The sequence below is a fragment of the Rhipicephalus microplus genome, chromosome X (assembly GCF_043290135.1).
Source record: "Rhipicephalus microplus isolate Deutch F79 chromosome X, USDA_Rmic, whole genome shotgun sequence".
In the NCBI taxonomy this organism is placed as follows: Eukaryota; Metazoa; Arthropoda; class Arachnida; order Ixodida; family Ixodidae; genus Rhipicephalus; species Rhipicephalus microplus.
This window is the reverse complement of record NC_134710.1, coordinates 79,203,327-79,215,960: the sequence shown is the minus strand read 5'-3', so window position 1 is coordinate 79,215,960 and position 12,634 is coordinate 79,203,327. Positions and strand designations below refer to the sequence as shown.

The window sequence follows — 12,634 nt, the reverse complement described above, 5'->3', positions numbered from 1 at the left end:
TGCCAACAATTGCAACAATTGGATGTTCAATAGTGTTTTTTTTTTTATTGGCTGGTTTGTCAAATTTAAAGTCTGTCTTGAAGATCTAAATGAAGATGATTGCTCCTGACAAATCATGCAAGTTGGCAGTTTACCATCAAATCTAGCTACAATGGCTACATGAATGTAAGCTATTCATAAATATTGGATCTCAAGTGCATCATCTGAAGTTTATCAAAGTAAAGATTCTGAAGGTTGAGCTTACTGAAGTTTTGACTGCCTTAGCCAAATTCAAGATATGCGGGCAGTGTTAGTATGGCACAAGCTCATCGTAAAGTTAGCTCCTTCTGTCTTCAAACAAAGTGTTTCTCCTTGCCTTTTTGCGTTCTATTGTTGATATTCTGGCAGTAATTGTGCATGGGTATGATTTTGCCTTTCGGTAGTGATGCCATTTTTTGGTGTAAGTTTATAAGCTAGCAGTCAAAAGTGACTTTTTCAGGCTCTTAAAGTTGAAAAACTCATCAAAGGAGTTATATACGCCACAGCATAATAAAACTTCTTCATAGTTACTTTCTTTTGTAGCCTTGTTGCATAAAATGCCAGTCTATGTAAACTTTTCTTTCAGTAAGTTAATTCAAACAATTTTGGCTGCAGGATGCAACGAAGGTTGAGAAACTTGGCAACACTTTGGCCACCTGTGTATCACAAGTTCACTTTGTTTACATTATTGGAAATATGGGAAATGTCTTTTAACTAAAAACAGGGTCATTAATATTGCTCATCTTTCTTAACTTATTAGTAAGCTTTGCAATAAATGTAGCAAGTGCACATTCAGCATTAAAGTCTTGGCTACGTTATATATGAACACTCAGGCACTAATGTATGTGAGGGCCCAAAGGAGATTATAAATGGACATCTCTGTTTCATCTTCTGTTTTTTTCTACAGTGTAGAGAAGAAAAAGGAATGGATGAAGAGCTTGTTTTTTTGTTAGACACAATCTATGAACCGTTAACGTTACTCGACATACGAGGTCTGTTAGAAAAGTATGTGACCTTTGGTGGAAGAAAAAAAAACTGGCATAATTGGAGCGTTGGAAACCTGATTCCCCTCAAAGTAGACCCTTGGGACTCCACACACTTCTCCCAGTGATGCTTCCATTGTTGGAAGAATTCTGAAAAAGCCTCTTTTGGAATGGAGTTTAGATCAGCTGTCGTTACAGCCATAATGTTCTCCCTTTTCTGAAATTGCTCTCCTTTCAATGTCCTCTTGAGTTTGGGAAACAGCCAGAAGTCGCAGGGGGCCATATCAGGAGAGTAAGGAGCCTGTTGAACTACAGGAGTCTGGTTTTATTGCTAAAAAAGTCTGAACCAAGTGTGAAGAATGTGCAGAAGCATTGTCGTGATGGATGCGCCAGTTTCCTGTTGACCACAACTCAGGCCTCTTGTGCTGCACAGCATCACGTAGGCGACGAGGACGTCCCTGTAGTACTCTTTGGTGATTGTTTGACCCTGTGGTGCGTACACATGGTGTACCACGCTACGGGAGTCAAAGAAAGAACTCAGCATCACTTTGACATTGCTGCGCACTTGGCGGGCCTGGTCTTGGGGACGTGGAATGCTTCCACTGTGGCAACTGGGATTTGGTTTCCGGGTCGTACCCGTACAGTACACTCATGACTCGTCAACGGGATAATAGTGTTCATGAACTTAGGGCCACTGCTTGTGAAATCCAGCATGTTCTGTGCAACTTCAACATGAAGTTTTGCTCCATTGTGAGCAGTTTCAGCACGAATTTCGCCTCAACTATCTTCATGGCCAAATCTTCGGTCATAATAAAATGTGCAGAGAAAGTGCCGATGCCCACCTCTTCCGCGATTGCCCAGATTGTCTCACGATAGTTCAGCATCACCATAGCGTTCACTTCAGCAATGACCTGGTCATTTCAGCATGTTGATGGCTGACCAGAGCATGGCTCGCTCTCCATCGATGTGTGGCCCTCTTTAAACCAGTTGTACCACGCCTTAATCCATGTGCGGCTTATAGCGTCGTCACCGAAAGCGGTCTTGATCTTTCAAATAATTTTCACTTGGCTGTCGCCCAGTTTTTTACAAAGTTCGATGCAGTAGCGCTGCTCCAGTTGCTCAGTCATTTTTCTTGCAATGGGAAACGGACGAGAGCACTGTGCACTACCTCACTCTAACGCTGCTTCCCAGCGATTGACGCTATTGGTAGACGGGAAAAAATTCTTGCATGCGCAGGAAGGTTCAAGGTCATCTGATGCACAGTTGTTTCAAATTCATCAGGCTCTTCCAAAAAAAGATAGGTTCGGATACTTTTCTAACAGACCTCGTATAACCTTGTAAAAAGGAGGCATATTGTTACTTTTTGTTTATAGGTTTATTTTGAATGCTTTGCTGTATTTCACATAAACCTCAATTTCATTATTAAATACAAACAGAAAAAGTATTTGTGAGATCGAAATCAACTGGGAGTATACAGGTATCTACGTGCTTTGGTTCCATCATAGTACTCTTACCTTTTGAACTGCATGTCTGTGTTATCAGTGAATTTTATCAGCAGTGGTGTACCAACTCTTCCACGAGTGGGGGCCAACATACCGCACTCAACAGCAGACAATATATATATATATATGTATATATATATATATATATATATATATATATATATATATATATATATATATATATATATATATATATATATATATACATATATATATATATATATATATATATATATATATATATATGTCACCAGAAGAAGCGAACGAGCAAACGAAAAACGATGCTTTATTGCCAACGTTACGGCCGGGGACCGGCCTTCGTCAGGGCATACGTGACGTATGCCCTGACGAAGGCTGGTCCCCGGCCGTAACGTTGGCAATAAAGCATTGTTTTTCGTTTGCTCGTTCGCTTCTTCTGGTGACTTATAACTCGACCGGAATCCAGAAAAACCTTCAAGAATTTTATATATATATATATATATATATATATATATATATATATATATATATATATATATATATATATATAAGGGAAAGAAGTGTATACCTAAGGGCTCGTTTTTCCGTGTTTTTAACACAATAATAATGAGATATAACAGACAGTAATGCCAAGGAATGTACAGGGGAAGTTATTAACATTAATGGAATGTAAATAAGAAGAAAGAAAAGTGGATGAAGAAATTACCAACTGTAAGTTGGTAATTTTTTCATCCACTTTTCTTTCTTCTTATTTACATTCCATTAATGTTAATAACTTCCCCTGTACATTCCTTGGCATCACTGTCTGTTATATCTCATTATATATATATATATATATATATATATATATATATATATATATATATATATATATATATATATATATATATATATATATATAAAGAGAGAAGAGAGAGACAGTTTTCAGTTTATTCGACGCGCTCACACTTTCATATGATCTTTCATGCACAAAGCACTTGTTCAATAGTGTAAAATAAGAAAGTCATTTAAAAGCAGCATGCACTGGGACAACACGTATATGTTTGTCATGCATGATGTATGTAATAATATTATACATGACGATTTTTATGCATTACCTCACAACTTTCTGCATGAATACAATTATGTTGATGGCAGCCTTCTCAACAGTAAAATATCATTGAATGAAATTCTTAATTACTAAAAACAGCTCACAAAGAATTCCTGTTTTAAATGTAAAGCACTCCTTGTGAAAGCAAAGGAATTTTCAGCATTTATATTTACTTTAGGCTCCCACTGAGCTCGAGTCCACTGTTTTATTCGTCGCCGATTTGGAAGCTGCATCCATCGCTCCAAGTTGCTATAAGCAAGGCTGATCAGATTTATCGGAGATTAAAGCGGAAGCCTTTCTTGGCGTTTCCAGTACGGCAAAACTAAAATATTTAAAAAGATTACTCGCAATGATGTGCTCACAGCAGCTTCGCCAGAGCAGCGAGGTTGGTAATTTTTTTTGATGAAACAAAATGATTTTCCTGAAGCAGCAAATGCTTTGACCAGTCCATAAAAAAAAAATGGTTCGTTGCCATCTATAACTGCATCGGCCAGTCGCAATAGAATAAAAACATGAACAAGTGATGTAATATATAGGGCCCCTGTTCAGCGCTAGCCTGCTCTGCAGTGCTACCGCAGAGGGCGGAAAGCGTCGCAAAGAGCCTTCAAGAAAAATCGTCACTGATAGAATGTTAGAAAATATCACTACATTGTACCTTTGCTTCGTAATATTTTTTTCTTGTAATAATGTAATTGAGTGTTTACAGTGGTGAAGGAAAATTTTGCCTTAGTTGTTGTTTTCCCCAGTGTGCAGCCGACAGCGACCACTGTCGGAAGTGGGAGGGCTCAGCCCCCCCAACTATTCTCAGTGGGGGGGGGGGGGGGGGCTTGCATCCCCCTTTCCCCCCCAGCTGATACACCTATGCTTATCAGACACCTGCGTCATTACATTCGTTTGATAGCCATAATAGCATGAACGATGAGGAATCATTCTCGGGCGAGGAAACATGTATGAGCATTTTATTGCATTCTTTCTTATCCGTTCAAGACTGATAACAAAGAAACATGTTTTAGTGGATATGCAAACTTGCTTTTAAAGGGGGGACGTGGCAATGAAAATTATCTTTGTTATTTATGAAGCCAAAGGATTGAAATTCAGCATGCAGATGTCATTTGTTGTGGTGATATCATAACTGAAATCGGTTTTGAGCTATCTAATATAACTTTTGAGTTACAACACTTGATAGGCTCTCATTGTCATCCCAAAATTAATCGGCTAATTACACACAAGTTCATCAAAATTTTTGCATAAGGATATTCACAAAGGTTCATTTTGTGTCGTAATGCTGTTGGTTTATTTTTAATATTTAAATAAACACACTAACATTTTTTTTCAAGTGTCCTGGACATATTGTCTTACCAACAACTTTTACAAAAAGCCAATTACAAAAGTCTGTATGATGTGCACACAAATATGGACAGCTTTACGGCACTCACCAATGTCTCACAATCTAAGTGCAGAAAACGGAATGGCTGTAGCTTAATTTGCTGTGAAATGGCACAGGGATGACCGACAACAAGTGCTCAAAAAATGAAAGCTGAGAAAATGGAGCTCAAAGAAATTGGAGCTAGAAGCTGATATAATAGAAGTCGGAAAGAAGCTGGCTTTATTTTTCATCGGAGAAATACAGTATTGATTCTATCTTGAGCTCCACTCTGTCCTCTTTATGATGATGCCAATATGGTGGCACTGTGCCAAGGGAAAGCTCCAAATTTGCATTTTTCTATGCCCAATTTTCACATAGCTTTTGATGACAGCCCACCAGTAAAATGCTTGTTTCTCAACTTCTACTACTTATTTTGCTCTAAAATCACACTATGATGTAAAACATGGTCTCAGGATTACAGAAAAAAGTTAATTGAATAACTGAACATTTTGACCAAATTTATTATTCCCATTGCCACGCCCCCCCTTAAAACAGCTGTTTAAAATTTCTAGTAGTGGCATAGTATGGTACTGGTCTCCCATGTTGTCCATCCACTTTTGTTTTGTGTTCCAATATGAAAGCACATCACATGTGAATTAACTTCTTTCTGGTAGAAATAACGCCTATAAGAACAATGTTTGTGCTTCAAGTTCTTCCTGACATTAACAATTATGGTGTTTTTGCAATTTGCCTTCTACTTTGTGTCTTGCTCCATGTAGGTTTTTATCTGTAAGGCAGTAACAAAAGCGTTTTCAAGATGCATAGGAGATGAAGTAGCAATGAGAGTGAGCTTTGAAGGGTTGACATAAAAACTGTGAACATAAAAAAAAAAAGAAATGGTGTGGGATAACTTCATTGCATTTTTAGAAGAGTATTGATGATTGTGGATGAAGGGAAAATTAAGAAAAAAATTGATAGTTTGCAAAGTAGTGTACAATTCCACTATCCCAAAAACAACACTCTTACGGCGAGATGACACTTGGTAACTGAGCAAACGCGAAAGTAAAATGCGGGTGGAGACACCACCTTGAGATTCTCGCACCGAAAATGGTGATGCAGAAGATTTCGACGACATCTACTAAATCCTATGCATTTCCTAATTGGTAAAATTGTACATTGTCATCGGTTGGGGCCATAGACCTAACATACGAAGTTTCAGAGACTTTCATCAAGCCAATGTTGCGAAAATAGGAAAAATACATTTTGAAATTCTTGATGTCACGTGCGAAGATTTTGGCGGGAAATTTAGAAGTGAAACTTCAACCTTGATTTTCTCCTCTAAAAATGAACTTGTGATGAACGACATTAGAGTTCTTGGGGTACAGTGTATTAATCTAAACCAACTCATTGTTTCACTTTAGTGTCCTTGTAATGTTACGGAGTGTTGTTATGGAAGTAATTTTTTTTTGTTATATTACTGCCATTACTTTTCAGTTCTGCCTTATACTTTATTCAAGGTGAAACAGTATTGGAAGTATGGGTGCTTCAAACCAGTTCATGCCTTGTTGTTTCGAAATTGTCAATGGTTGCCGATTTCGACATAGTGATGACTGTCCTACTGTGCTTCTTATTAGGTGCTGCAAAGAACAATTTTCTTCAGCTTATTGTGGGCGACATAGCTGCTATTAAGAGAAGGTGTTGCACTTTCGGTTTGCTCTTGCACTTTCTGTAGAAAGGGCATTCCAGGAAGCTAATAATAATAATAATAATAATAATAATAATAATAATAATAATAATAATAATAATAATAATAATAATAATAATAACTCCATTTCAGCATCAACAGGAAGGAATACAACACTGGTGAGGCTACGGGGGGCTATCGAAAAGTCTCTAATGGCGTAAAAACTACACAATGCAAAAACTGCAGTGGACACTGAATTGAGTTCTAGTAAGGAAAGGCCTATAAACATAGCGACGGCTTATAGGTAGACCTGTGCGCCGGTGCCAAAGTTGCTGGCGGCGGCACGCCGGTGTTTTCACCTCCGACGGCGGCGCGTGACCGGCGCGGGGTTCATCGAATCGGCGCGGCGTGGAAGAGGGGGGGGGGGGTTGCACTTCAGAGTGAGGAGAAGAGTGCAAAGAGTCGTCTGAATTGAGAAAAATGAAAAGAAATTTACCGATACCTTGGAAATCAAAGCTCTATATTGCTAGATTCTGCTTCGGTGCTGCGCGGCGCGCTGGTGGTGTTCCGTGGCTCCGGAGTATGACAGTGGAAGCCACCTTCATTTTCTTTTGCTGCCTCTTGCACTTTTTGGGAGGTATTTGATAAGGACTGGGAAAACCGCCATGGCCAGGATGGAAGCATTCGATATTAAGAAGCGCCTCACGAGCTTTCCACTAGGGAAGGGAGCATGCGCTGCTGCATCGGGAGGGGGTGGATTGGACCCATCAGTGTCTGTGCCTCAGTTTTTTATGAAGTCAATATCATCCTAGCGACGTTACGAGCAGTTGTGAATACCTTTTGCCTTGACTAGCACGCACATAGTCAGTACTGAAAAATAAGGTGCAAGGAAAGAGCGGCATGCAGCAACATGTGACCGGGCACTAAAATGATGGGAAGTCACTATAATAGAACGAGTTTTGCCCGAAAGACCAGTAATGTCGGATATAGCTGCCCGGTGACGGATGAACAATAGCGCAAGATTTCGTGTGAAGTGCTGCACTCAAATGAGTGTAACGTTCGCACGTCCCCTCGCGTGTATTTATCCGACTTCATGTCCAAGCGGATCGAATTGCATTATGCCAGTGACCCCAAAGCAATGGTTACCATGGTGACAAAGCAAATAAAAGATGGTATTAAGGACAAAAATATTAGAAAGAGTGTCCACGCGATCAATATATATATATATATGTACATATATATCGTATTACCAAGGGATATGGCACAATCTGCATATATTGCTGAACTGATTTCAGGAAGGCATCGGCTTTTTTCGGAGGGGTGGGGGTGGGGTGGGAGCGGCGAGAGCAGAGAGCTGCATTGCAATACCTATATAACAATTTCATTTACTTAAATAATCAGACACAATGACACTTGCTTCATTTTCTTTAGTTATGCACTTATTTATTTACATGAGTAAATGCCAAGGTAGTAAAGAGTACAAACCCCCAGATATATTTTTCTGCCTGAGCAAGTGGTGAAATACTCATATAGAAGTAGTAGAGAAAACAGTGTTGTTTAAAAGATACCATGATATGCTAAATATAGCGCTTACTATGATAAATAAATATAAACCTCTCCACACCTCCACGCCACCTGTGGTTCGAGAACAACCAATGTGATTAACAGAATCTGAACCGCTAAATACACTCTTCTATGAACGTGATCATGTGAGGCACTATGTGAAGCATGTGAAATGAACATTGTAGTAGATCAAGCGAAACGTGTGTCTAACGTCATTAAGAAGAACGAACTTGTAACCAATAATCCCGAAAGGCTTCAGTGGAGCATCGGGTTCAACCCACTGCTGAACACCAGAACCATACATTTCAGTTTTCCCTGGTTAACAATTTGTGCGTAGTGCTTAGGCAGTGATTATTTTTTGTTCCTGTTGCTTGCTGAAGCTCATTCAGATTAGTACTGTAACCTTGAAGAAAATCTGGTGGCACGGTCATTCAACTATTGTGGGAATGATGAGAAGTATACAGTTAGGATCGAATTGTGTTAGCTAGCAAACGGGCTATGGGTGTTCTCTGAATCAATTTGGTTCTGCGCGAAACAGCTTCACCCGGCCTACAGGGTTTACAGGGGTGCATATATGTGTGTGTCGGGGAGCGGCGCAAGGAACGTCATCTTCTTGAAAGTGGCGGGAGCATGCTAGCTTTGCTGGTTTAGGCAACGTTGCATATTTACGGTTGGTATTTGATAGTTTTGGCAAAGTGGTCGTTCACGTACTGATCCCCATTAATATATAATCCAAAATTTACCAAGGGAACTGCATAGATTTCACTTTATTATATGTATAATTACATCTTCCCTATAGATGCACTCAACATGGCTGCAAAACGACGACGAAGCTACGGGAACGCCCCTCAATGATCCGCTGAACCTTCCGGTGTTAAAAAGATCTCTTCAGCTTTGCACTTAATGGTCTTTACAGCGGAGTGAGAGATCCTTTGTATACGAATTACTGCTTTCACGATCTTGCGCATGAGCAAACATGCCGGCCGCTGGTATAAAAAAATGTGTTTATTATTAACTGTTTTATACAGTATTTTTATTTTCATAAATTGATTATACACATCAGAGTTCAAAACGCATGTTTATTTTAACAATTTCAAAAATGTCACAGCATATCCAGGAAGGGAATGATGATGAGTAGAGCGAAGTGTCCGTCTGTTCATTCTTGCTTCCGTCCGTCTGTGTGACCATCCGTGTGTCAATCCATGCGTCTGTCAGTGAATCCGTCCATCCGTCTGTCCGTCCATACATCTGTGTCCGTATGTCCATCTAGTGAATACTCCAAGTACCACCATCTCCAATCTCGCAACCCCTGTGGCATATACCCGCTTTAGAGCCGCTATGTGCCACTGGTGGCTACGTATATAGGTATACATACTTAGATACACACACGCACACACACATACATACATACATACGGAGGAGCGACAGACCCATGCCATAAGGAGCTTTGCCCCCAAAAATTTCTTCATTATTTGTGCCAGTGCCAGATATCGAGAAGAATACCTAGCAGTGTATATTACCCCAGTTCGGTTGAATTTGTCCTGGTTTTGGGTCAATACTGAAGTCCCGCAGAGTTCCTGCAATCAGCTTTATATTTGGAAGAATGAAGCAAGTCTTTATTGAGAATATAAGTTGATGCCACTTTATTTTATTGTCGGTGAACGTGCGCCGCAAATGCCAAGAACGAAATCCACCTGAAGCAGATACTAAGCTTCTACTTTCCATCAATCCCATTATGGTTGGAAAGTCTGGTGTCTAGCCTGTTGGTACATAAGTTGAAATATAGGAACCCAGCATTCATAAAACACATTCACAAAAATACAATTAAAACAACCACACATGCTGTGGCTTGTGGTCGTCATGTGTTTTTTGGAGGCTGGGTTTCTCAATTCCAAGCCATGGTGGTCGAAGCGCTGCTCAATAAGCCTCACATTCCCCATGTAGACATTTCAAAAAATTAATTTGAGTGCAAACACACGACACACTCACGCACACACACACCCAGGCATCAAACACGCACAGCACTGTGTGTGTGTGTGTGTGTGTGTGTGTGTGTGTGCATGTGTGTGTTTGTATGAGTGTGTGTGTGTGTGTGAATGTGTCAAGTGTTTGCGTTCAAACTAATTTTTTGCAATGATCTACCAACCAGTCCAACAACAAGTTGTGCTCCCGTAGACACTCGCTCCAGATTCAATTTTAGGTTTTGTGGTTTGAAATTTTACGCTGAAACTGTGGTCTTCTCAATCTGCATCAGCAGTGCGTTTGCCGATCACCGAGGACACTGTGATGTGAAAACACTCGCGGACTTTTGTCATTTTGGTAAAAGCGGGGATGACAGAGAACACCTTGGGGACAACCGAGGTGGCCAGAGCCTCCAGTATTGTACGGGGTTGTGCAACTTTACCGCGTTGGGTTAGCGCATTCACCGCGGTGCCTAATATATAAAACGACGAATCGTGGCGCGGCGGCAGCGGCGTGCCCACCCTAAAAATTTCGGCAGCGGCATCAAGCGGCGTGGGGAAACCAGGCGGCGGCGGCGCACAGCTTTATTTATAGGTACATTTCTCAAGTAACATTTAGATGACAGGACTAAGATCATGGGTGCAGAAATTGCACTAACTTCACTAGTTATGGCAGCCTATTTAATTGTTTAGTTTATCTTATTAGCAGAGGAGTTAAGAGCCTTGGTAGCAAGTACATCAGCATTTGGCGGCCATAGTTTGTACGAGTGTAGGAGATTTTCCACGTGTGACTGCTTCGTGTAGCGTATGTTTTTGCAAATGGAGTCAGGGTCGCGAGTTTTTCTAGAAGATAGTGTTATTTTTCTGCTATGCATGATATCGTTTCAATAGAAGTATATTGAACAAGTTCGGCACTAGTGCCAAACTTGTTCTGCACTAATGCTGGCACTGATGCCAAACTTGCACCCTGTGACAATTGAATGGCAGAAATTTTACACATCATGAGAGCTGAGAAAATTCAACCAATATGATCGTATCAAAGGCGTTGTGCTGTTTACTATGACTGTTGAAGCAGTGAAAAAAAAAAATTGCCATTTTGTCTAGTATGCTACATTTTTTTCTATAGCTTTTGCTTTTCATTTATTCCAGGTGATGTGCGTAACGACTTGTACTTGACACTTGTCCAGGCGGAATTTTCTAAAGGTACTAAGACCTCGGACAGAAATATCGAAGTCACGGTGAAAGTGTGCAATGACAAAGGATCTGTCATACCTGTAAGTAAAGTATTGATTTTGTGATGCTTTGTGCAACAAATATCATTCATACTGCACCTAATCTGGTGGATTCTACTGTCTGTTTTATTCTATCACAATTATGGTTTTTTTCCTTATTTAGTTTTGTATGTCCAACAGCAAGTAAGTATTCAACAACACTTATTACTTGCCGCTCTTGTGAATATTTGGAACACTTGTAGTTCTGTAAAACAAGGAGCATATATAAAGCAGTGAACAAATGCTACATGTGAAAGAACTAAGAAATGTGATGTTTGTAATTGCATACATTGCATACCTGCCAACTCTTTCAAATTTGTTATTTTATGGATTTTGGCTTGGTCCTCAATTTGAACGGTGTTTTTAAAATTTTTATAAAGAATAAACAGTTTGTCAAAAATCTTGAAAATGAAAATTCGGCAGTATTCAAGTAGTACTTTTAGAATCGATAATATGCAAAGCATGCAGAAGGAAGGTCACCGTGTTGTAATTTATTTATTGAGCAATTCATTATGAAATGATACTAAATATATGTACAAATGTTGCACGTGCAGACATGTGTTGAACAGTTGTAGATTCTTATATAACCAGTTCTTTGCACTTGTGCAACGATGCCAACAGGAACATGAGTATTAGCAACACAAGAAGGGATAAGCTGATATAAAGCACTGGGGCTCGCTAGTATGGTAGCCCTGGGCACTGCTACATAAATCAACTTCAGCGCATGGCACCTAACTACAGTTCACGATAACCCAATGGGACGGCTGTATTATAGGTGTACACATGTAATGTTTATATAATTGGATAGCCAGCACTGCAACCACAATTGACGTTTCACGAAGATTAGGGTAAATTTGAAAAGTAGTTCCAATGCCTGGTGTGGCTGTATAGTAGAATACTTGATTGCCACGCAGAATGTTGGAATTCGATTTCTGCTGGCACCCTCACATTTATCAATGCTGCCTATGTCAGGTTCTTCGTAATGCTCACGCATTAAAATTACCCGTGTGTGTTCTCAACGTTGCTTGGTAGATACCTAGTGTCAATCACCTGTGGCACATACCCGCATACCAGTGGCGTGGCACATACCTGCTCATGAGTATGTACCACTGTCTGGCGAGACGTATTTCACATCGTACGCGATGGGATTGTGACATTATTCATTTATTAACCAGCGCGTCATATTCATCAAACCATCTTGCCCTTCTATATTACCG

General features: G+C 40.0%; 1 protein-coding gene across 2 annotated transcripts in view; it reads left to right on the top strand.

Moving 5' to 3' along the window:
* The window catches only part of mbc (dedicator of cytokinesis protein myoblast city), a 127,293-nt gene that overhangs the window by 13,609 nt on the left and 101,050 nt on the right, over positions 1-12,634 (top strand). For both annotated transcript variants that reach the window (XM_037427100.2, XM_037427099.2), the window contains exon 14: positions 11,296-11,420. In XM_037427100.2, coding sequence (XP_037282997.1) covers positions 11,296-11,420 — 125 coding nt within the window. The remainder of the gene's footprint in view (positions 1-11,295; positions 11,421-12,634) is intronic.